At 44.7% G+C, this 25945-nt stretch overlaps 1 protein-coding gene across 1 annotated transcript; it reads right to left on the bottom strand.

Moving 5' to 3' along the window:
- gfod1 (glucose-fructose oxidoreductase domain containing 1) lies at positions 1-24900 on the bottom strand. Its single transcript, XM_076971342.1, has 2 exons — positions 24100-24900; positions 1-4321 (listed from the first exon to the last, which is right to left on the bottom strand). Exons 1-2 carry the CDS (start codon positions 24350-24352, stop codon positions 3399-3401), a joined length of 1176 nt encoding a protein of 391 aa, XP_076827457.1. The 5' UTR covers positions 24353-24900; the 3' UTR covers positions 1-3398.
- Between the last annotated feature and the right edge of the window lie 1045 nt (positions 24901-25945).

The raw sequence follows: 25945 nt of genomic DNA, 5'->3' as shown, positions 1-25945 counted from the left end.
TTTGTTCCATTTGGGATTTCCATTTGTAATCCCAAGTTTTTTTTGGGATTGTAAATGTGTATATATTAGAAACAAGCAGGTCAGGCGTAGAACAGTAACTGGCAACATGACTGCAGCTTTATGACTGGTGTAAAAACTCACATGAAAAACAAAAGAATTTCCCTATCCGCTTATGTACACTGATGTAGAAATTCCATAAGGACAGATTATCTGTGGTCGAAACACATTATTCTTAGTCACATGATGTAGTAATGTTTTTTAGACCAAAATATTTTTTTCAGGTTGAAACTTTAGGAGGAAGTGTGGCCAAAATATTTAAAGTGAAGAAAAGGATATTCCTCTTCGATATTTTCCTAGTTTTTAACCATAATTTTAGAATATCTGGCTGTGATTTGTGGTCAATGTTGTAATTGTCTCTGGATTAATCTAACATTCATCTAACATTAATCTACACACCGATCGACGTCATGACAACGCAGATGGGCACAAGCTTGCTTATATAATAGAAAGAATTAAAAAAACTAGCAATATGAGTTTTAGGAAATGAGTAACTGCTTCATATTAGATATGTTAGATATGTATCTATTATCAGTTATTTCTGCATAACTGCATAAATGAACAACACCCACAAATGCACCTGTAAAGTTGGTCGTTAAAGGCTGTTTTGATGATGGGCACTCATAATTCTGATTGGTCCAGAGTTAGCAATAGGCACAAACTGGATTAGGTCTCAAACACTCCTGGCATGATGCTTCAATCTTGGGCCCCATTTCTCTCTTTAGAAGACAAACATTTGCAGCAGTTCAGTCAATCTGGAAAAGGACCTATAGGGAAATGTAATTAAAGAGCTGAACTGATGGAGGCTACAGGTTATGCCCACTCTTCATTTAACGGGCCCATCATGAGACAGCGCCACAGTTAATGAAGCCCTTAAATTAACAGCCTTATATCATTGCAAAAACATTCAGACCAGAATCAAGAGGTGAAAAGCACCATTCACATTCTCACGGATGTTAGATTTTCCCATTTTATAAAGTACAAATGTGAAGGACTGAGTGACCCGGAAACCCCCCCTTGCCTGGTGTCTCTAGCATGATGGGACTAGCACGCAGGCAATCAAATAAGATCATTGAAAAAAACAGGAGAATATTTACATATAATCAAAAGACAAAACAGTATATTCAGCAGTAAAATGGCATTTTTGCACAATTATAATTTTTTTGTGTTAAAAAATGAATTCATGTTATTGAATATTCTACCAAACACTATCATTGTGCCTCTGGAAAAGAACAGTGTGTCTGACATTCTTGGGTGCACTCATGTAATCGCTGCCTTTTGAATGAAAGGCATTAACACAGATGCTCTTATGTGGAGGGAAACGGGATATCCCGCACTCTAACAGTAGCATCACAGTGGAAGTGCTGTACCCCTCACGGAGAAGTGCATACTCGAAAGGCCTCTCTGTTTCTCTCTAGCAATACATACAATTCCTGATTTGATGTGAAACATTCAAAAAACAAAAATAAATATGTCTATATTACACATAGCATGTATAAAAATGTGTTATATATACAGAAGGTGTTTTCAAATGTAAAAAAACCAACCAAACAAACAATTGATATGATAAAAATGGCAAAATGAATTTCTCAAAATAAATTTCTGTGATGATTTACATGAATTAGCCATGTGGCTAATATAACAGTACAATAAGCTGTCACCAATGTTTACAGCAGTAAGAGGTACTGAAAAATTATGAACATGCATGACACAGTGACTAATATTAATATTAAATTACTACAATCCAGTCATTTGCATCATAGTTGTGTTTAGTTTGAACGTTTTTTTTTTTTTAAACAATAACTCATGACAGCCACATGTCACTGGTGTATCACACATGTCATGACAGTGATATGCTGTCAACACCGTACAGCCACAGGACAATGGATGACGGGTAAAGTTATGGTGAATACTTGAGATTTGTAATACCTTAACGACACTTAACAAAACCATAAAAATACAAATAAAAATCTATCTTTTGGCTTGTAGGTCAATGTGAGAACTAAGCCTATCTTTGCTAAAATATTATTATTATTTTAATAACAGGTAATATTTTGAGCACAGATATTTTTTAATGTTTTGAAAAATGTGTACTATGAAAAATTTGGGAATAACATCATGTGAATACAGTACATTAGTTCATATCATCTAGCACCTCTCGGATCACTTACATATATTTTGGTAGACGGGTGTTTGAACTTAACTCCAGCTGTGTTTAGCCCTCAAAAACATGCAATGCCAGTGATATGAAGCTGCACATATAAAGCTGTTTGGCCCATCACCAGACCTGACTGTGGACCTGACCCGACCTCCTCCAGAGCACACAGGTGTGAGAAAGTCTGCTATGTAACAGATCAAAAGGTTTTATGTTGAGCTATGCAATAAGATTCATGATTATGTAAGTCAATAACAAAAAAAAAAACAAAAGCAATTTTTTTACAATTTTGCTTTACATTGTATTTCTGCACATCTGAACTTGTTTGCTTATGTCATATTTATCGTAGCTGTTTTGGTCCTTGCTTCATGGTCAGGTTCCATGTTTGCCGGTGCACCTGTGCACACAATGCTAACCAGAGACTAATTGGATTCCCTGTGTCCACACTCTCAGCAAGGCTTGCAAGTAAAGGGTCGCTCAGATAAGCACTCAGCCCCAAACAGGAGCTGAAACACACAGGCTAGTACTGCCATTCTAATCCATCCAGTGAAGGGGAGCAAACTCACGTCAGCATGCAAGACTTATGCTGTCCTCAGCAAACACCGCTTTAAAAAGCCAGGCCCTCGTATACAAGGGGTCTTAGGCTGAATTATTGCATATTTGACTAGTGGGGAATTCCTCTCTATAAGGCCTACCAGCCAAACAATTGATTTTTAGGACTTTTGTACAGCTCTATATACATACAATCACACATTCACGCACAAACACACATGTACACAGGACAGAAGCATTCGAGCTCATTGCATTTGAATATCTCCATCATCTCCACGTTGGATGGATAGAGCCACAGTGGTCATGGCTACATGTGTTCCTGGAGTGGGATTCTCCAATGACGAAACCAAGCTGTCGCACAGTTTCTACTTGGTCGTCCTCTATGCATTCGCTGGGATTAAACCCAAGAGCAAGGCTGTTCAAAGAAAGCTGGGAGCATATTGCTGGGCATCTCTTTCATCACATACCCAACAAAGCAAGTAAACGTGGTTGAGAATAACACAGAATGCAACAGCCCATGGTGTACTACATTTCTCCGGTCCACCTTCTCTCTCTCTCTGTCTGATTCTGTTTCTCTTCTCTCTCTCTCTCTTTCTCCGTACCACATGCTTGTTTCGCCACTTCCCAAGCAGCTCTAGCAGTACAGCGACATCCGGCTGCGTCGCATGGCCTCGCTGATCAGGTAGGCCGGGTTCACCTCGGGCTCCTCCGTCATCACCACGATGTTCTGCCACTCGCCGCACTTGCTGGACTTCTTGATGGCGTCCACCACACACAGCGCGTACAGGCAGTCCTCGAACGTGGCGGCCATGGTGAGCGGCCGTCCGTCCCAGGTGCGCCGGTCGTCCTGGTCCTGGAAGGCCTGTCGCACGGCCTGCACCATGTGGATGGTGCCCGTCAGGTAAGGTGAGGGAATGTCGCTGAAGGCCTTGTCCGGCAGCAGGGCGTCGCCCAGCGGCGTGCAGTCCTTGAGGAGCAGCTCCCGTCCCACCTCGCCGCTGTTCTTCTGCCCATACAGGTCGGCGCCGCTGACCGTGAGGCGGCCGTCCGCGCCCACCACCACCACCTCCTGCCGGAATTCGCCGGGCACGTTGAAGTTGAGAGTGACGGTGCAGCAGGCTCCGCCCTCCAGCGCCATCTGGAAGGTGCAGAAGTCGTCGCTGGTGATCTGCCGGATGCCCCTGATGTGGTCCGTCTGCTTGACGAAGGTCTTGAGGAAGCCGTGCACCTTAGCGGCGCGCCGGCCCGTCAGGAAGGTCAGCAGGTCGATGATGTAGCTGCCCACTGAGTGCAGCCCGCCGCCGCCCATCAGCTCGTCGCAGCTCCAGTTGTACTTCTTGCCCAGGAGGCTCCCGCTGTGCACCTGCGCCTCGCACACCAGCAGCTCTCCCACGTAGCCCTCCTCCAGCAGCTCCTTCATGCGCACAAACGCCGGCAGGAAGCGCAGCACGTTTCCCATGATGCTCAGCAGCTTGGGGTAATACTGCGCCGCCGACATCATGCGGAAGGCGTCCAGCGGCGTGGCCGTGCGGTCACAGATGACGTTCTTGCCGATGCCTGGAGGATGAAAGAGAGTGAGACAGGTCAAAACATGGAAGATGGCCGATAGTGAGACAGGTCAAAACTGTGGTTCACTGCATTACCCTCCAAAGACCACCCAACGGCCACGTTAAGAAATGTATTCTGACCAAGCCAAGAAGGTCAAGCTGGCCTTAGTTGGAAACAAAGGAAATGGCGTAAGACTAGGTGAATTTTGTCATTGCAAATCAGCTCAGAGCAGGCGCTGGAATGGCCGTCCTCGCTTTCAGAGGAAAGAGAGACCGCCTGCTTGCTGGATCACCCAGAGTTGCTGCAATTCTGGCAGGCTGAGCACAAAGCAAAGTGGAATAGGGTCAGCGCACTTCAAAGGAGCTTTAATTAGGACTTTCCTTTCATTTCATCACTTTGGAATCCCCACAGATGGCGTGGCCTGATAAAAATAAATATGCATGCCACGTGCCAATTCAAAGCCAAAGCACTGCACTCATATTTAAATGTGTGGACATTTGAATAAATCTGCTACCCATATGAGATCGGAAATAAATCAATATACAGAAATAAAAAAGAATGATTAAATCATTTAAACTTGAGGGCACTTTCCCCAGCAATTATCACATTTATAATTCTCTCTGCTTCAGTGTGATTTCTGTAAGAATGTGGCAAAGTCACCGAGACACCTTTAGAAAAGAACTGCAGGCTTCCCATACACCTGCCAACGAGGTCAAAAATCCAAGGGTGCTTGTAGGAACATTTGTACTTCAAGCAATGAGACATTACATTGTTGTCTCCAGTAGGGGTGACCTGCAATAGTCGCTGATTCGACTATAGTCGACTATACCCCCTAGTCGACTATGAACGTCATAGTTGAATGTACCATTCTAACTGCATGGGGGTGCATGTCATCAATGTCTTTCATTTCGCACGACAACAACCAACATGGCATACCACTTAAAACGCATAAGGCGAAAAAAAAACAGTTCAGCCGTTTGTTGCTTCGGTAGTGTAATTTCGTCTCGTCGCGGTGCATCTCGGCAAGTAGGCCTTTAAACATTTTTTGTTGTTGTTTGCTTTTTACACCCGTTACTTGAACCTTTCCTTATAATTTTTTTGCTGTTGTGTGGCTGTGTGGCTATTTTTTTATCAGATTCGACTATGAAAATCCTTAGTTGAAGACACCTCTAGTCTCCAGTAGCAATTGAAAAAACCTGGACTTTACAATGACAGCATTTGAATCTCTATCAGAAGCCCTATCCATACTCATCTTAGCACAGGTATATTGAAAACAGGTCTAGAAACCACAACCATGACCATAAAGGCATTGTGAATTTGACAAAATCTAACAAAAAGTCTAATGTCAATGTATTTTGCACAGTACATATTAAGGGCAAAGCATTATATCATGATAGATGATTAAATGGAAAACTGCCAGCCTTCCTGAGCAGAGGAAATTCGTTTGATTGGCCCGGTCAGCTGGATGAGATCAGCTGATTGGCCAGGTCAGCTGTCACGGTACGGCGGCCCCCTACTGGTCGCCCCCGTCTACAGCAGCAGCTTGTCCTGTGGGTGTGGTGTTGTGTTCGTTCCTCAGGTGGGCGGAGCCCGCGATCCGTCTCACCTGAGAGTCGTTTGTTAGTCTATATATGTCTTGTCTTTGTACCAGTTGACCGCTGGTTATTATATCCTTAATTCGGATCAGTTCACAGGTTTTGGTTTGCGCACTTTACATATTAAACCATCCTATTTCCCTGAGACTTGGCGTGATCGCTTCCATTTATTTTCGCTCACCCTGCCCGTCACATCAGCTAGATCAGCTGACTGACCCGGTCAGCTAGATGAGGCCAGCTGATTGGCTGGGTCAGGTGTATGAGCATGGGTGGCTGCTCTCAGGACAGCCACAGTGCCCTCAGAGAATTTCCAACAGACCAGAGGGCACTGAGGCTTTCCGGTGACTTTCTGAACAAAAACCCCAGCTAATCTCCCTTTTGCTCCCAGCACAGGAATGCCGGCCCCCGACACAGGCGTGAAAACGAATCCCGCTGACCCACTTTTGCACCGCCAGAGTTATGTGCTGGAATAAAAGGTGATGTAATAGAGAGGCTGAACCTGAGAGGCTAACTGCGAGGCACTGATCTCAGACCAGCCGTGGGTGAACCGAAGATGACAGAGCCTGAAGGGCAGTATTCATTTAACTGTAAACGTATAGGACACACTATAGGGGCATTAATGTGTAATGGAATCTCCTGCCTCTACTGTATTCTGGAAATGGAACTCTTAAATTTGAATATTTAATGTATGTATTCAATACGATGTGCTAATATTAATCACAGCTTTATAAATAAAATCACTTGTGAGTAATGTTCAGTATGGTACTTTGTGTTCTATTGTTAGATGGAGACATTTTTCTCCCTCTTTCAACTGTCTTGGAAAGGTCACTGGGATGTGGAGCAGAGAGGCACTTCCACACACGAACACCTAGCTGCCTCCCAGAGACTGTGAGAGAAGGGGGGAGGGGAGAGAGGAACCCCCTCAACCAGACAGAGAGAGGGGGAGAGAGAGAGAGAGAGAGAGAGAGAGAGAGAGAGAGAGAGAGAGACGGACGAAGGATATGCTGAACAGAAAAGGACAAAAAACGTGTCATACACTCAGTGTGGTTGCACAGTTGACTGCTGATTACAAAATTATGAATGGTTTCCTAGACCCACCATGCTAGCATACATGTTAGGAACAAAAAACAAACAGCCGAGTGTAGTGGAGGCACACTGACCAATCACAGAAGTCTGTGAGTGTTCTGTTCGAAATCTTTGACACATGCAGTCATTTTTATTGGACAGCTATTCACAGGAAGGGAAACAGGATCTAGTAATGTGGATATGAAAATGAAAAATGCAACAAAAAAAAGTATGAAAGATGAGGGAGAGAGAGAGTCAGAGAGAGAAAAACAGAGAGAGACAGATAGAAGGAGGTGGGGGGGCTCATTATTGTGAGACTAACCATCGCTGGGCTTTCTGTCCCCCGGGGACCAAAGAGACACTAATGGGCACCACAATCTCTCTCTCTCTGCCTCACACACATCACACAAACATGCACGCACACGCACACACCCTGTGTGTAACACACACACACACACAATGTAATAAAGTTGTGTACAACGCAAGCTAATCATTTTTTGATGATTATGATGTACCACATAACACAGGCTCACTAACATGAATCCTAGAGTAATAAGAGTAATGTTTCAAGAGCTCACCACTATTAGGGTGAGAGAACTAAACAGGAACAACAGGTACAGCCTGTGGGACCTACAGCCCTGATTTCAGTTCAACTTTTGGTCTGAATCAGCTCAGGGTCACGCTTGCTACTAGCCAGGACCACTCCTGTCTCAGAGGCAGCTTGGGGTCATGCTGGATAATCCGTGCAGAACCCTAATGGGCTTGGAAGCATCAGTGGGACCGGCACGCCTCCCTCTTCATCAATTATCCAAAGCCGGAGCAGGCTGCCTTCAAACGGTCTGCCGCTCTCGGCTCTCAGGAGCGCGCTGACATTTCAAAAGCGAGGTTGTGACAGTCTTCGCCCAGCCGCCGCTCGCTGGATTATTTCCGTCTCGAATCACGACACGACAGCATCAGAGGTCAACACGTCACGTCAGAGGTCAAAGTGGCTGATATCATTCCCTCCTTGTCATACAATCACCTTATCAGGTTGTCTCACGCTTATTCTTGCTGTGTTTCTCACATGTGCATGTGGGTGGTCTGACACAATGCAGGACACACTCCTGGTTCATTCCATGCCCTCATGGAGCACTTCACATGCGGGTGACCGCAGCGCAGACAGCATGACAGGGCACGTCAGGTAACTGAAGAAGACAATAAGGACCGATAATGTCCTTTACAGCACCCACGCCTCCGCACGTCCTATGCAGATGACGGCCTCGATAACTCTCACAACCTCATTAAGGAGAAGTAAGACCTGCTGCACGAAGCTTGGCTCACAGAAGGGGAATTCTCTCCGTCCCAGCCAGAGGTCAACTCAAGTCCTGCCGCCTTCACACTAAATGAGCCCACACCGACCACAGCTGTGCAGCTGCTACAGAAGACACAGGTCTAATTATACAACGATCTCCACAGCGCCCTGCTTTAACCACCCAGCGAAGGTCTCCACCGAACAGCTGCCTCACATGGAAACAGACAATGCAGACACACTTGTTTACGAAAATGACATGTGAGTGCATTTCATATTTCTAAATAGATCTGCATCTAAACTAGTGCTTTCAGTAACAAGGAAACAACATTCATAACATTTGAGTAATTCCTCTCAGCCAGACCCTGTTGAGTAAAATTTCTAACCAGAACCGAATGATGAAATCACACCCAAAAGAGGCTAATCACCTCTCCTCTTCTGCCTAGCCACCAGGAATCCATTATTAAAGGGGACTGAAGCTAAGAGTGACGTGCTGTGTCAGAGAGCCTGGTAATTGCTCTGCTAAGAGCAGGAAAAACAGTGATGTCTCTCTCTCGAGCAGCGAAAGAGAAAGAGGAGAAACCAGACACAGAGGAGGTAATTACCCATCCCTCCATCCTAACATGAGAGAGAGACAGAGAGGGAGACAGAGGCCTAGAAACATACAGAGAGGTTTAGAGAAGGTAAGTAGGCACAGACACGTGGCTACACACAGGAACAGCTAGACTCCACAGCCTATTCCACAGCAAGACTCAAGATGTCCCCAGACTCAGCACAGCACACCTCTGCACAGCACACCACAGCACAGCACACCACCGCACACCTCCACAGAGCACACCACAGCACAACACACCTCCACACACCACAGCACACCTCAGCACAGCTTTCAGAAGACTACCGCTGACTAGACCAGATTTCCTTATCAGCAATTGTTTTTGGGGCATGTATTTAAAAATTCCCAAGTACCGCAACATATCTCAGTAAAATTGATAAAACAAAAGGTCTTAATGTAAAACAAGTCAATTTTTGCTGGAGCCCCACACCCCGATTCCCATAGTGTCAGAGGGAATCGGTTACCCAGGGAACAATGACACAGAGGCACAGCCAAGCACACTCACAGTAATTGACCAATGAGAGCAGACATGTCTGCCTGGGGACACGATAGTAGTTCCACCCATTAATTTCACAACACACACACCTGACCCCATTACATCAAGCATGAAGCAAACAGCCCTGTAGTGGGCAAGAAGCAAGTAAAACAGGTTCTGCTTACGCATCACTCATGCACACACACACATGCGTAAGTAGCAGAAGACCAGGGCGTGCACTCACAAAAGATGGCCTCCTCCCTGTTGTCACACTCATGCACCACTAATGCCAGTCAGGGATCAGGGAAGAGGGAGTATGGAGGTCAGTGTGTGAACAGACTGTGTGTGTGTGTGTGTGTGTGTGTGTGTGTGTGTGTGTGTGTGTGTGTGTGTGTGTGTGTGTGTGTGTGTGTGTGTGTGTGTGTGTGTGTGTGGTGAGATGGGATGCAGCTGCATCTCTATGACAAAGAGCCAGGGGGCACCAGCTGAGCTGTGTTGATGTGACACACGCTGTGTCACATTATTCATAGAGGGACTTACTTTACCGCATGGCTACACAATATTCTAATAAAGCTGTGTGCTCACGGGAGCAGACAGGCATCAGGCCACAGGAGCCAGCACTGATAATACACTCTGGATGAATGGGCTATTCTGCCCATTTATGTCTTCATCACCCATTAAACAAAGTAAACACCACAAATTAAACAAACCAATAAACATGGAAGAATAACAAGAACAAAGGCAAAAATGAGAAGACATACATACATGTGTGAAACACACACACACACACACACACACACACATACACACACACATACACACACACACACACACACACACACACACACACACACACACACACTCACACAATAGAACGAGATACACACATTGAGCAGACTTTGACCAAAAATAGGATCCACACCTACGTTTTCCCCCCCGGCAGTAGAAGCACTAAGGACAGAAGCAGGAGGCTTTACAATTACAACCTAAACGTGCAGAAGCAGGATGGCGGCACTGGAGGAAGACAGAGAGAACTGAGGAAGAGACAGAGAGAGAAAGACAGAGAGAGCTGAGGAAGAGACAGAGAGAGAAAGACAGAGAGAACTGAGGAAGAGACAGAGAGAGAGAAAGACAGAGAGAGAGCTGAGGAAGAGACAGAGAGAGGAAGACAGAGAGAACTGAGGAAGAGACAGAGAGAGAAAGACAGAGAGAACTGAGGAAGAGACAGAGAGAGAGAAAGACAGAGAGAACTGAGGAAGAGACAGAGAGAGGAAGACAGAGAGAACTGAGGAAGAGAGAGAGAGAAAGACAGAGAGAACTGAGGAAGAGACAGAGAGAAAAACAGAGAGAACTGAGGAAGAGACAGAGAGAAAGACAGAGAGAACTGAGGAAGAGACAGAGAGAGAAAGACAGAGAGAGAGCTGAGGAAGAGACAGAGAGAGGAAGACAGAGAACTGAGGAAGAGTCAGAGAGAGAGAAAGACAGAGAGAGCTGAGGAAGAGACAGAGAGAGGAAGACAGAGAGAACTGAGGAAGAGACAGAGAGAGAGAAAGACAGAGAGAACTGAGGAAGAGACAGAGAGAGAAAGACAGAGAGAACTGAGGAAGAGACAGAGAGAGAAAGACAGAGAGAACTGAGGAAGAGACAGAGAGAGAAAGACAGAGAGAGCTGAGGAAGAGAGAGAGAGAAAGACAGAGAGAACTGAGGAAGAGACAGAGAGAAAAACAGAGAGAACTGAGGAAGAGACAGAGAGAAAGACAGAGAGAACTGAGGAAGAGACAGAGAGAGAAAGACAGAGAGAGAGCTGAGGAAGAGACAGAGAGAGGAAGACAGAGAACTGAGGAAGAGTCAGAGAGAGAGAAAGACAGAGAGAGCTGAGGAAGAGACAGAGAGAGGAAGACAGAGAGAACTGAGGAAGAGACAGAGAGAGAGAAAGACAGAGAGAACTGAGGAAGAGACAGAGAGAGAAAGACAGAGAGAACTGAGGAAGAGACAGAGAGAGAAAGACAGAGAGAACTGAGGAAGAGACAGAGAGAGAAAGACAGAGAGAGCTGAGGAAGAGACAGAGAGAGGAAGACAGAGAGAACTGAGGAAGAGACAGAGAGAGAAAGACAGAGAGAGCTGAGGAAGAGAGAGAGAAAGACAGAGAGAGCTTGCAGACTGAGAGCAGGAGGCCATCTCTCAGATTAAATTACCAGTCCCCTGGGCTACTGGTCCAGACCATACTGAACTATTGATCTCTCTCTCTCTTGCACACACGCACATACACACGCACACGGACACACACACGCAACTACTGCTCATTGCATAGAATCCAAAGGTTGTCTCTAAGTCTACAATATTATACTTAAACTTTGTTAATGAAAGCACCAAAACACAATGATCTACAATCTACAATGACTCTATACATGTAGGGGATGGCAGTAAGTGATTAGCCTAATGTATGTTCTGAGTTCTATACATCCTGCTTGGGTGCAATGCAGAAGCAAAGACAAGATCTCGTCTGCAAGGTCAATTCGAGCGTTATCTATATTATCCAGATTAGTTATTAGTGTTCAAGATGTTTGTATAAAGAGAAAGGGCAGCATGGTTTAGAGGGGAAGTGCCAGACAGAAATCAGAACCAGGTGTAACTTTTCATCATCCAAACACAATGGCCGTCACTTCCATTCTCCAAAAATAAACCAAGACGGAAAAGCTGAACTAGAAACCGGTCAGTCGCCACCTGTGTGATATCTCCCGCTGCTCCTGTTCTGGAAGGCAAAGGGCACACTCTACCCAGACTACTGCATGACACAGCGATTTACGAGTGCTAGCAGTTAATGTCAGCTGCTACCGTTCTAACATTGTGGGACCGTGGTAGGGAAGATATTTCAGGTACGAATGAGGCCAGAATTGTTACTTAACAGAATAGCACGTGTGGGTGGCACGACTACAAAGCAATGCTTCAACAACCTTTGCCTCACACATTCCTCAAATCCCTCTGCAGACAAACAGGTGATGTAGATGCAAGCTGGGAGTGAACAACAGTGTAATGTAATGTTTCACAGTCCTTAGACTGAAAGTGGGTCCTGTTACAGAAAACACCTAGATTACAGGACATGGAAAACAAGGCAGTCATACACAGTCACAATAGCTTTCTTGCTAGGCTAAGAAGACCGGCAAGTGGGACAGGTCCAATTTCCTGACACCTTCCTGTTGAATAAAACATTTGAACTGGTTGCCGACTCTTGCTTGCCAGAGCAAAATCCATGTGCATTAGCACGTTAATGCAGCCGCTATCAGTCGTGATGAATGAGTCCGGCGCTAGGGACACAGGAATGTTTGTTTTTCAGATCCAAACATGAACCAAAATAAAAGCTGAGGAAGTATGTGTGTGTGTGTGTGTGTGTGTGTGTGTGTGTGTGTGTGTGTGTGTTTGTGTGTGTGTGTGTGTGTGTGTGTGTTTGCTGGTTCTTAGGTCTTAGGGGAAATTTAAGGAGAGGAATATTCTGCATTTAGTGTTGAAATAGAGCTTGTGATTTATATTCAGTAAATGTGGGACAACCCCCAGAAAGTGCTTACTGGAACTCAAGCTTTACATGTGAAGGGAAACTGGGTCGCATTTACTTTTAATCCAGTGAATCTGGACCAAGGGGTCCCAAAAGAAAAAAACAACATCACACATGCTGAAAAGCATTTCACCTCTCCAACAAACAAAGCAGCTCCAAAAAGCAAGGCTGCTCATTTCAAAGCCACATGTATTGGTGTATTTAATGTGAAACTCCTCATGAGAACGGACTTCGGCAGCCCTCCAGAAGATTCACCCTATATTTGAATGTCACAGGATTTATAGAGCATTTGCATTTGACTTTCATGAGAGGTGTGCACGCCTCAAAGCTCCATTACTTTTAATGAGATGCCTTTCGTTTGGTTTACACCTATTAAAAGTCACTTATTGGGAAGTGTTCACTCACTAATGCCCCCAACAAAGCATCTCTGATGCACTGTGTCCCACAGAGAAGCAACGTTTAGGAACCTTCAGGGCATTCAGAGAGTTCTATAACACAGTGACCGGCTCTGTTACTGCTAAGGTTAAGTCTTGTCTATGACTTTAGTTTGAATTTTCAGTACTGAAGGGTTTTCCCACCAGCATTGTTCCTCTGCAGCACTGTTCCATACCTCTGAGTAAATCAAGGTGACAAATATTCCCCTGGGCCACTCTTCTCTCCCTGTGCCTCTGCTGTGTGCAGTATTACACTCCCATGGCTCCGCCCCCAACCCCCAACCCTCCTCTTTGATGCATCACAAAAGCCACTGATGTCATGGCGACGTGCCGCAGGTGCCTTGTCGCCTGCCTGTCCCTACTGACCTACTAGCTCCTGTGCTGCCCTCGCTGCAAGCGGGAACTGCATCGGACCACATCCACACGTACGAACGCCCCAAGCAGAAATGGGGCAGAGCCGTAAAGGAGCTGAAGTGTGTAAATGATGATGTTTTAGTAGATAATTATCCAGAAAGGACTTTAAAAGCCTTTTTAATGCAGATGAATGGGCAGTGGGCAGGCACTATAGAAACGAACAATGAGATCCGGCAGCGAGCGGGTCACCTCTAATTAACAGCAGACATGAATGTCACCACAATTACGGCTACAGATAATTACAGGCCGACATATTAACACATGTACCAGTGTCAATCGACTTTAACTGTGCATGTAACGCCAACGAGGAGTCCCAGTGGACCCTCAACATTTCTCCTTTTTCTGCTTAACACATAGTGAAGAAAACACACATCATGAAGAAAACACACACATCATATGCAGACCGAGCCACGTGCCTTTAAACTCCAAACGTGGGCGCGGTCAATCCCCAGGGCGGCCGGCGGGCAACGGCGACTGCTGTACGGCTACGTGCCACGTCCCCCCGACACACACACTCACACACGGCCCACTGGCCCCTGGGGTGCTGTTACATAACCACACATCATGTCCTCCAGTAGCACCTGTCATCACCTATTCTTTTGTTATTTCTGGAAATAAGGGCGCTATAGCAAGAATAGAAAAGCTTTCTAGATACAGATAGACGACACCTTGAACTGCAAATTAAATTACAAACACACACACACACACACTGTATATAAGATACAAATATAAGATTTGGTAAAAAAAATAGGTCATTCAGAAGAGCTCACCGAATTCACGCATGGTACTGTAATAGGATGCCACTGCTGTAACAAATCAGCTCATGAAATTCAGGGTATTTCATGAACTGAAATACTCTGAGTGGTATTTTGGAGGTGTGGAAGCATTTAGGAACCACAGCAACTCAGTGGCAACATAAAGTAACAGAGCAGGGTCAGGGAGTGCCGAGGTGCATAGTGTGTATAAACCTGCAGTTCTCTGCTGACTCAGTAACAGCTGAGCTCCAAACCTGCTCTAACATCAGCACAAACCTGTGCGCTTGGGGCTTCATGGTAGGGATTTCCATGACTGAGCAGTCTTACGTGGCTTACGAGCACCACGCCAAGCCTCGTGGAGTGTTCTGCGAAGTGACCAATCATGTTCCTTTATCTGGCCGTTTGGTATTAGCAAATGTTAGGAGAATGTAGCCTGCCTGAATGCACAGTGCTGACTGCATCATTAGCTGAAAGAGAGATAACGCTATGGGCTTGTTTCTCAGAGTTTGGGCTCTTAGTTCCAGTGAAGAGAAATCTTAATGCTTTAGGATACCAACACATTTTGGACAATTGTATGCTTCTAACTTTGTGGGAGCATTTTCTGTTATGATGCCACAATATCCTCTGACACTGTAGCGTAACCAACGCAGTGCTGATGAGATACACGGAGACCAGCTGTGTTACCCCCTCTTCTTGGCACCGGGGAGAAGAGATTCAGATGAGCGTGCGCCTCTAGCATGTATTTCACATCCATTACAATCCTAATCTAATCTTTGTCCTTAGGTGATGATGCAGCAGAAATACCATAGATCTCATCTGTACAGCAGATTACAGGAAAGGACGTATAAGGACACATGTGACATTGCTTAAGCCCTATCCGGACGGGATTAGTTTCTCAGGGGGTCCTGGGGTAATTTTCTCTTTTACGGGGGGTCCTCTGTGATTTTAATCCCGTCCGGAACGAGCATGTCCGTGTTTTTCTCAGACGTCCTCAGAGAAAATTACAGGCGGAATTACCTACTGTTTTTCGCTGTACTCCGTGGTCGTCTGGTAATTTTAGTCCCGTCCGGATCCACATGTCTGAGTTTATACATGCAGACATCACCTCGCGTTTAATAAAACAGCTATATGTCCACTGCCACGCACCGTAGTTACACGTTGGGCGCGCGTTTTCACGGAGATCCACGTAAAGACAGCGGCGAGCGAAAATGGATTTACTGGATTTTTTAATGGATTTATTTTATTTTATTTAACGGATTTATTTAGCTATTTACATTCATTGGCGATTTTTTATAATGTGTTTTCTGTATTGGTTTAACAAAATAGCTTAACTTAAACGGAGATCTTAAATGCTGAACTGAACAGTAGTAAAGTTAAAAGTTAAAAAGGAATCATCAGAGTTGGCAGTGTGACATTATTAAACATGCTATCACGTGACAAGGCGATGTCATGTGACCGAGAAAGCCAAAAACTCACGGGTCCTCCTGTTTTTTCAATTGCTGTCCGGATGCAAGAGTTTTATCACTGAGTACAAGGGTGAAATATTTTTCACAGACGTCCCCCTGAAAAACTAATCCCGTCCGGATAGGGCTTAAGACTGTGATAACCAGGGCTAGTCACTGAATACCAAACAATTAACTCATATTTTCAATCTCAACTCAAAGTCACTTGAATGTATCAACACGGAGATGGCACATCAGTTTCAGACTGAACACACTCACCATCTACTTGCAGGCCCCTCTTGTGAGCATGACTGATTTATTCAGTGAAAATAAGGATTCTGAATAAATTCTAACTTTAACAGCAGGAGAGCCATAGACCTTGCTTACGACCAGTTTTCTCATCACATAGGTGAGCAAATGAGAAAACAGAGAGCCTCTGATATAATGCAGACTCCATCACCTACTACGTCACCCACTACTTCACCTACTGTAGGTGCTCAGGGGCCAAAACAGGCCAACATTCTGCTGCAATGTCAGCTACTTCTGCACAGGTCAGACAGCAAGTGCACGACATTTCATCAGTGCAAGTACCAACACAAAGTAAAGACATGCTCAGCAGGGCGGCGACAGAGAGAGAGAACCACGCACACTGAGAACAGTATCGTAGAACCCGCCTGTCAGTGTCACTAGACGAGGGGAGTGATCAGTAGCGTGACACCCACTGCCCCCCCCCCCCCCCCCCAAAAAAAAATCCCCTTTTCAATGAAGACTGTCAGCTCAGACAGGGCTCTGAGCAAGTGGTATTGACAGACTGATCTGATGTTGCAGCACATTGAGGGGGCTTTCGAAAAACGACCAACACCACACAGCCCTGAGACACAGAACACGAACTGAACCGCATGGCCTAATTAAGGCACCCGCTGGTGTTCTTAACTTGAGGGAATGTGCTCACAAATTAAACACACACACACACACACACACACACACACACACACACACACACACACACACACACACACACACACTGAGAGAGATGAGGCTGTGCTGTCGTGTAGGTGAGCATGGGTTATTTTCCCCAAATTTGGACAGATACAAAACACATGTGGAAAACAAAAGCAGCTAAATTAGATGAACTCTCGATGACCAGGGAATTAAGAAACTATGAATCCTTTGGACAAAGCAACACACTGGCACACAATATTCAACAAAAGAATGGACCAGGGTCTAAATACACTGATTAACAAGGGAACAAAAAGACCCAGTTGAGCACAATAAGGGGCGGGAAAAACTAAACAGGACACTGAGACGGAGACATGAACTAAAACATGAATAGGACCACATGGTTGGTTCTGTCATCATGGGAACCGTGAAGCCAAAAGTGACAGTGATGTGGCATCAATACATTATGTAATCCAGAAACAGTTTAGAAATTAACTATTTCAATTCTTCTCTGCTGGAAGCAAAAAACACCAACATTATGTAATGGATAATGTAATGGATTTTAAAATATGATCTTTTCCTAGCTTTGATCCCCCAGAGATAGAGGTCAGAGGTCAGAGCTTCAAATCAGATTCATTACTTTCAAAGTGAACATTCCTGCTTCTACAGCAACAGTATTGATCATTTGGCAGGATGTTAAAACAGTTCAGTAACAGGTTCTGTACTGTAACCAGTAAAATGCAGACCTGAAGCAGAAGCACTAGCAGGGTAGCATGCGCTGCTCTCCTAAGCAGGCAGTTCTAAACACTAGTGCTTCAAAACCCACTGTGACTCTGTATCTCTCCCACTCGGCCTGCGTGTGCGACTACCATGCTATCAGTGCACGCACAGTCCATTGTCCTCCTAGGCCAAGCCCCCTTATCTCCCTTCTCCCAGCTGTGTGAGTGGCGGGAGACCCACATCCTTAGTGGTGAGAGTGCTCACTTCTCCTTTCATTTGTGTTCAGAGTGGGGGTGAAGCATAGGTTCTGTTATTACTGTGGAACTCAAGACAGATGAACTCTTGGAACTACCTTTCATATTAGTTTTGATGTAGTTACTGAATAATTCATAATAGTTAGCAAATAATATGCCTTAAGATTATGAACTGAATAAGAAACCTTGGACTTTGAACGATGAAGTCTGTAATATAGTAATAAGGAAATTAGTGTTCTGATTCGTATTTCTTAGGGCTCTACAAATCTCAGGGTCAAAACAAACTGGAAACATAAATACGCCTCAAACTTATGTTTAACAACTCAGAACATGCAGTATAGTTAAATTCTGATCTCAGGTCAGCTTTCGATTCAGTGAAAATGAACCTCAAAAAATCTTAAAAGCAAACTGAGAAATGTATACACTGCAAAGTCAGTTCAAAGGAGATCTCGGTATTAGGGAACTGAAGATGAGCGGAAGGATGTTATTAGGCTTTATGACGGAAGTCTGGCCTGAATCACCATATAAAGACAGAACACGGTGCATAACGCCTGAGCTCACCATTAGCACTGTCACCAGAGAAAACTTCCTGTGACATCATCGCAGTGATGCAAGAGACTTCAGGCAGCATGCAGCTTGCTTTTGAAGGCACTCAGATATCATCCTTCCACAGACAGACAGACACACACACATGCACACATACCCACAGACACACGCACACACATCCACAAACACACACACACACACACACACACACACACACACACACACACACACACACACACACACACACACACACACACACACACGCACAGACACACAAACACATGCAAGCTCACATGCACACGTCCTCCCACCTCAGAGCGCATACAGACCTAAGTCACAGGAAGTGGATGAAACATCTCCTCCTATGCTCTTTCCTGTGTGTCTGAATCAAACATAAGCTAGCACAGCTAATACAGTAAAGCGCTCCAAAATATTCTGAACACTTTTTATCTTCCATATATCTTATGTGGTGGGTAAGCAATGGCATTAGTAGGAGTTGTTTACTTACTACGTTGATAGCCCAAGCCTAAATAAGAGGCAGATGACTAGGTGCCCCATCAATGTCTCTTTTGTCAGCACTCAGCCTGTGTGGCTCCAGTGTTGGCCCTCTGACTCTCAGGATTTTCTCTTTGCTTTTGTGACTACGTGGAGGTCACCAAACACAAGGCCAAGGAGCTTAGCTTCTCCATCAGTGCACCGTCTATCCACTTCACCACCACAGCTAAGCCCTGACCCTGCGAATGCTTTGAGAAAAAGTGATTTATTTTATGACACAGGTTTCCTCATGTCAAGAACACCTAATAACGCTAGTGGATTTACAATACAATTTTTTTGTGGCATTTTTTATATTCCATATTTAAATCTATAAGGTGGGGTCATTCAAGCTAAGCCCACTACACTAAGGAACAAGAATGTTGTCCTACTGCTTGAACTCTTCTCCATGCATAGCCCTGAAGACAGCACGCAAGCAGCTATCTGTGAAATGTCATTACATAATGACACACCGGTATGCATTTAGAGAGCTACGCTAATGTTGCATGCAAATGAGCTCCAGGGTACCTGTCTGACAGCAAGTCAAACGAGGCCATTGAATATCTTAAGAAGCAGACACAAAAGGGATCGCACTAAAGGAAGAGGACCTGCTTCCTCCGCCCAGCCAGACCTCACAGGTCGATAAGCGCATGAACATGTAGGTTGCCCCACCCGTCCTGCCATAGCTCACTTCACAGTTCTCAGAGAAGGAGGGCTGAAACACCACGTCAACTGATTTTAGTGAACAAAGGCATTTTCATACAAACTTAAACCGCAGTGCACACTCTGCCACTCACTCATTCTCTCTGGGTTTCCATTTGCATGTAAATAGTTGCCCTGGAGGCTGAAGGCAGAGGGCTTCTAAAAGAAGTGATGGCGTTCACTAGAAGCATAGAAATGGCAGTGTCACTCTCCCGGGTTCTGGTGAAGGTGTCGTATACCAGGATGAAATATGTCCAGTGGGATTAATGGGTGATTCCACACTTAGGCAAGAACGATAACAAAAGAAGCTGGATTTTTGGAAAGGGCAACAGAGGAACTGAAGTCTTGGGTGTCTGGATTGTGGAAAGATGGTTAACCTGTGAAGCCTTTCTAATCTACAGCTGTTATATACCCCCTCCCTATCTTTGTATCTTGCTATGTAATATTCCAGGATAAGTCAAAGCAATATCAAAGTGACCTCAAAGAAACAAAAAATGTTTATGACCATCTGACTATTCTCTGGAACAGGTAGAATAGGTTGGTGGGATTACACTCATGGACCACCCGTGGGACTAAGTTCAAAACAACAGCAGTACTCAGGGGACAGGTATCACAGAGACTACAGCTGTAAGCCCTATAAATCCAGTAAAAATGCACACCAAAGGTCCGTTCTGCTGTTGTACCTAATTGGATAAATCCTACAATCATCTCATTGCTAGCCAATAGATGCAGAGACTTAACGATTCTACTGCTCATTGCGCAGAGTGAGTTAGTATGGTCCTACAGTGCTGAACGCAGTACTACAGAAGGGCAGGGCAAAAACACCACACTTAGTGGTGTAGTGATCACAGCTACCTGCCACAATCCTGATATACTTAGTGACCCCTGACCCTCACCCTGTCCCCAGTCCAGTGTCTACTCCTTCCGCCACGACCTCTGAGCTCAAACTCAACATTATTTGCATAGGGTTTTGTACAGGTTTTCTTTATGTAAACATGTTCTGTATACATTTAAAGGGGTATCCTGATTAAAATGAACTCCATAACTGCATGCAGAGTTAGTCAGTGTAATGAGTCACCCTCATGTTGCCATGCATGCCTTAGCCAGGTGGGATGGCAGCATTGGTGAGGGTGTGCCCTGATGGTAAGCATCATCCCTGCTGTGTTCTTCTTCTGGTAGCTTACGCTCTTCACCTGGTTTCACCTAAGCTTTGCAGCTCCAATACCATCAGTGTAATAGAGAAAGTATTACAATGTACTAGCTGATAAATGAGAGCGTATGTGTGACAATCTGGGGGTCCTCGCCCCTGACAAGCAGTCACTTTAAATAAATGTGGCCAAGAAGCACCATGTGATCAATAAATTCCATTGGTCATAAATTATTTGCTGTGTTTATTGCTGTCATTCCTGTCAATTTACTGTACTAGAAACGTCAATCCAAAGGAGCAGAAGAGAGGACAGCTGACACGGCTATGATATAAAGTTGAGCTTATTTGCCTGGAGTCGCTATGACATGAATGTCACCTCCAGATAAGCTTCTGTATGGCTGCCTGGAGTTTAGTTTCATACATGCAATTCCTCACAGAGTCCACCTCAACATTAATCATAAAAACATCAAAAAGCTGTGAAAAACACACACAGGATCACACAGGATCTTCTGAGTAAAGAAGAACTCAAAACGAAAGACTTATGGAAGCCCTCTAATCAGGCTTTTGAAGCAGCCACAGATGTGAGTCCCGTGGGTGCATGTTAATGTTCTGAGGTAAAGCTGCCTATACTCGAGAGCTGCAGGTCCTCAGCCTAATGCACAAACTGCATTTGGATCACTATGACTGGCTGCTGTCCAAGGAAGGCAACGAGCTCGTAAAGATTCTGGACTCCGCTGACAGGAGGAGCAGCATCATTCTCTCGCCACGGTGACAGGTGCCCTGCAACATGAACTACGACGTAGCAAACTATGATGATGATGATCATACAAAGGCATAAAAAGAAAAGTTGAACGGCTCGTGATCTGCTGAAGAAATGCCCTCTGTAGAGTGTGCCACATGGTAGTTTAGTCCTTATGCCATGTAATATGACCTCAAGTGCCTTTCTGTCCATGCTGTGTATGCTGTGTTTCCAGGTGTCACTGGAATGGGCCCTTGTTGCACTGCTTGTGTGTCTCTATCTCACATTCCTGCACTGGGACAGCTGATTAGCCTATCGAAGCACGACACAAAGTAAACAGACAAACGGTGTGCCGATAACAACTGTCCTGCACCCTGGAAAGGAGAAAATGATTTGCATTCTGGGACAAGCTTTAAAACTGTATAGTCACTGTGTCTTCTACTGAGGAGCTGGGGCTCAGCAAAAAATATCTTCCCTGATCATTTCAGAGCAAGGTACCCTAGAAGGTGAGGTTAATGGGATACCTACACGATATGAAAATACCACAGTGTTTCTGGGAGGGCTGGAGAGTTACTGCGTAGTTTTTCTTAATGCAGTCTTAATGTGACAAGTGTCCACTCAGTGACATGCTGGTGTTTCATTCAGCATTCCTGTGGTCACAACAATGCCATTGTTTGGAAGTCCCAAATTCATACATTGAAAGCATAAAGAAAACCCCAGAGTGACCTGATATGATGTGGTGTTCCCTGGATACAGAAAATATGTGCTACGCAATTACAGGCAAAAGCTAGATGTGACCATAATGTGCTATGCATGTAGTAACATTACAGTAAGCCAGATCCAACATTTAGTTTAAATGGGTTTATCGTAACACCCTAGTATGACTAAAGCCATCCAGTGTAAAGAAAGCTTACAAAGAGTTGTAGACACAGACCTGGACCTGATACATTTGTTGACAGTATTTCACAATGTGACTACAGCAAACTTTGACTGTCTACACAGATAAGCAAACCGAAAGGCGTTACACAAAGGAAGCATTTTGCCCGTCAGGTCTGTAATAATAAAGACTAATATGAAAATGAATTTCTGAATATCAGGCCAAACACTGTCTAGAAAATGTCCCAGTGTTCCTTCGTGCAGAACCACAATCAAGCCGTTTATGAGCAGAATCAGGTGAGCAGCAGGGAACCAGGGAATCACTTAAGCAGAATAAACACTGATCAGCATGATGGCCACAAGTGGGAAGGAGACAGCAGCTCAAAGTCATTGACCAAGCACACATGACAGAATTAAAATCAATCAATTCTAAGTTCCCGACTGACCTAAACCATGATACATTCATAATGCTCTCAGCCTGTTCTGGTCATTCTGAGTGTAGATAAGGAATGATTCTCATAAACTAGAAATGTGTGCAGACTAAATGTTTTTAATGCAAATTACTCACTGCTCATAGTACCTTCACCTCTATTCACCTCTATGTGAGAGACAATATCTCCAAAGCATCTGTGGGGATATTAATACACACTGTTAGATTTAAAATGTGAAATGATGATATGAAACAAGATGGTGACCTTAAATGTCACAGAGTTCTGCCAAGATGTGAGCTATGTAAATAACATGGTGTTGATCAGCTCATGTGTCGATGCAATTCTGCTTTTTGGCCGCGTCCAAATGGATATTTCTGGGTCGTGATCAGTCGTGATTTCGGGTTCAGTGATGAACTGTTCTCAGGCTCCTGTGGTTATTTGGAATCATTTACTGGACACCTGTGAATGTCAGTCTGCCTGTTCATCCACACTGCTGGCCAGACACCATAACCAGTCTGCCAAAACATGTGGCAAGAAGGGCAGGGCTTGCACTATACCAGATTGCTTGTGAAATGTAGCCCTGGCTGTGAATGTTCTGACCTGCTATTATCAGTGTTCTGGTATATAAAACTAGGTAGAAGCATTAAACCAACCGCCATAACTTGCAACGTTACTGACATTGGTCAGAGAGACAACTTGAACCAGAAGTAGATGAGTTTCACAACCGAACAAGAGAACAGTCACACCCTCTTGTCTTTCTATTTAGCGGTCCTGCGTCTTAAGCAATGCTATGCATGTCATGACATTGTGGAATCTCGTAAAGGGCATGATGCAACGTCAGTTCGCTCGTGAACAATCTCCCAGCATCTCCTGCAGCTCTGCCCTGCTGGGCGCGAGGCTGTGTGGGAGCTGCTGAACTGCGCGAGCCTTTTGATTTGGAGGACGAGGGAGATTTTTTAAAATCAGTAATCACACATAACAGCATCCAGTAGCCACGCCAGCTGCTGCATGCTGGAGGCCAGTTCACCTCAAAAACGGGAGCACACATTCAACTTAAGGTTAGACATCAGCGAGCAACAAAAAGCCATATTGTTACTAGACAATTTGAAATAAACGAGATAGGAGAGCGTTACTCCTGGTATTCTATTAAAATTACATCTAGGGAAACATTTAACATTAACATTATTAACATGAATTACAATCGCAAGTAGAAGCATGCACGTGGTGGTTAAGGTGGATTTAACCTATTTTTCCAGCTCCTTGTCACTCACCTAACGTTTTGACAGCAATTTGTCGCGTCAGCGGTGGAGGCAAATTAATGCAAACCAAGTCCACGTCCTGGTGAAGGAGAACGTCGTCGATCCGGTTAGTGTAGAAGGGAACGTTCATCTCCTTCGCAAGCTCCTCAGCCTCCTCTTGTGTCCGTCCCCAAAGAGCCTTGACGGAGAAGCCTTCATTCTTTAATAAAGGGATAATCACCCTTGCGGTCAAGCTGGTACCAAACACTCCGACCCCGGGCAGCATGACTTGCCTATCGCCGAGGGTTTACAGCTCTTTATCAGGCTTCTTGGCTACCATCGCAGCCTGGCAGTACAGCAGGAGAACAGGAGCGTGTGAAGAACGTCTCTTACATCAGGTTGGCCATCCACCTGCACAAAGCCACCCGCTGCCACGCATTTTCACATCCGCTCCGAGACCACGTACCCAGGACTACAGCAGCCGAAGCATTTTGCAGCTAAACGCAGTACCTCATTTTCCAAAGTCGATGGATACAGAATCGCAACATTCTAATCGCGATGTATGTAAATAAATAAATAAATATATTTGCTGATCTGTACTAAAACGAAGGACACCGGATGTCTCGCGCTGTAATTTCGCTTCTGAGATGCAGGTGAGAATAAACAGGTGCCTCGGTTAATATTATCTCGCCAATTCAGTCGGTAAGGTTTCTCAGTTCCCATTCAGAGACGGACTCCAGTGGTGGTACGTTTTCTATCTTTATTGCAACCATGCACTGCAGCCAGTGCGGCGTACGTCGGGCTCCAAGTTCCTCCCTTTTAACCCCTTCGGGCGAGAAGCGCGTGCGAGTTGTAGGCCGCCAAGAAACACGCGCTGCTTTCTGCTGGAGGCGCGAGGACGCGTCAGTGCTCGGGTCGCCTGCACGCTGCAATATTTAAATAGACGCCGCTTTAGACATTATTAGTACAGTATGCTCGGAGTTTATTTTCCGAGTGTATGCACAATTCGAAGCAATGACTGAACATTTAAACTGTACCGTGGAGGACACTTGTAAAATGGCACCTGGATCTTCTACATTTTATATTTATTATAAAACACAGTACTCTTTGAAATGAAATAATATATGGATACTTTTGTAATGTAAACGTTTGTACTTGTATTTGTACAAGTTGCAATCATTTGTACTTGTATTTCCTAGACTAAGAATAATCCTCGACGGAAATATATTACTTAAACGTTTACTACAAAACGTTTGTTGACAATGTTTGTTGTCTAAATGTAAATTTGAATTCATTTTATTTTAGTTTATATTAACACCTGATTTTCAGAGTTCAGGGCTTGTTTTCTGTACCAGGCTGGGGCTGTTATTTTACCCCATAGCTTACAACAAAATGCACTGAGGTAATACATTCCTGCTTCCAGAAAATCCTGAACACTTACTACACCTGAAAAACCTGATGAAGCTGTCTTTCCTTGTGCTCTGGTTTGCTATGAAAATCGTCTCCTGAACATACTGAGAGTAAAATCCTAAGTGAATAATTCTAAGCAAGGGAGAACTGTTACTATTGAAGTGGGAAGGTGTATTTTACACACATAGTTTTTCAGTTAAAGCCTCGTGAGAAGTTATTGGATCTGTGGATTAAATCACCATTTGGCTCCCAGGGGTTCTGAGTAAGCTGGTGTACTCCAAGCTGCAGGGACCTTGTGTTTGCTTCCTGCCTGTAGCTCGTGCTTGTACAAATGCATAGACATTTTGAACACACCTCTCTTAGTAAAAAAAAAAAAAAGAACAGTGCAGGGCCTTTGGTCATTGATCATTTAAGCAAGAGCTGATCTACAAACAGTGGCAGCAAACTCTGTTCCACATCCAGTACTTGC

Source organism: Brachyhypopomus gauderio, chromosome 13 (assembly GCF_052324685.1).
Source record: "Brachyhypopomus gauderio isolate BG-103 chromosome 13, BGAUD_0.2, whole genome shotgun sequence".
NCBI lineage: Eukaryota > Metazoa > Chordata > Actinopteri > Gymnotiformes > Hypopomidae > Brachyhypopomus > Brachyhypopomus gauderio.
Note: the sequence above shows the minus strand (reverse complement) of the source record. Positions and strands in the feature narration are given on the sequence as shown.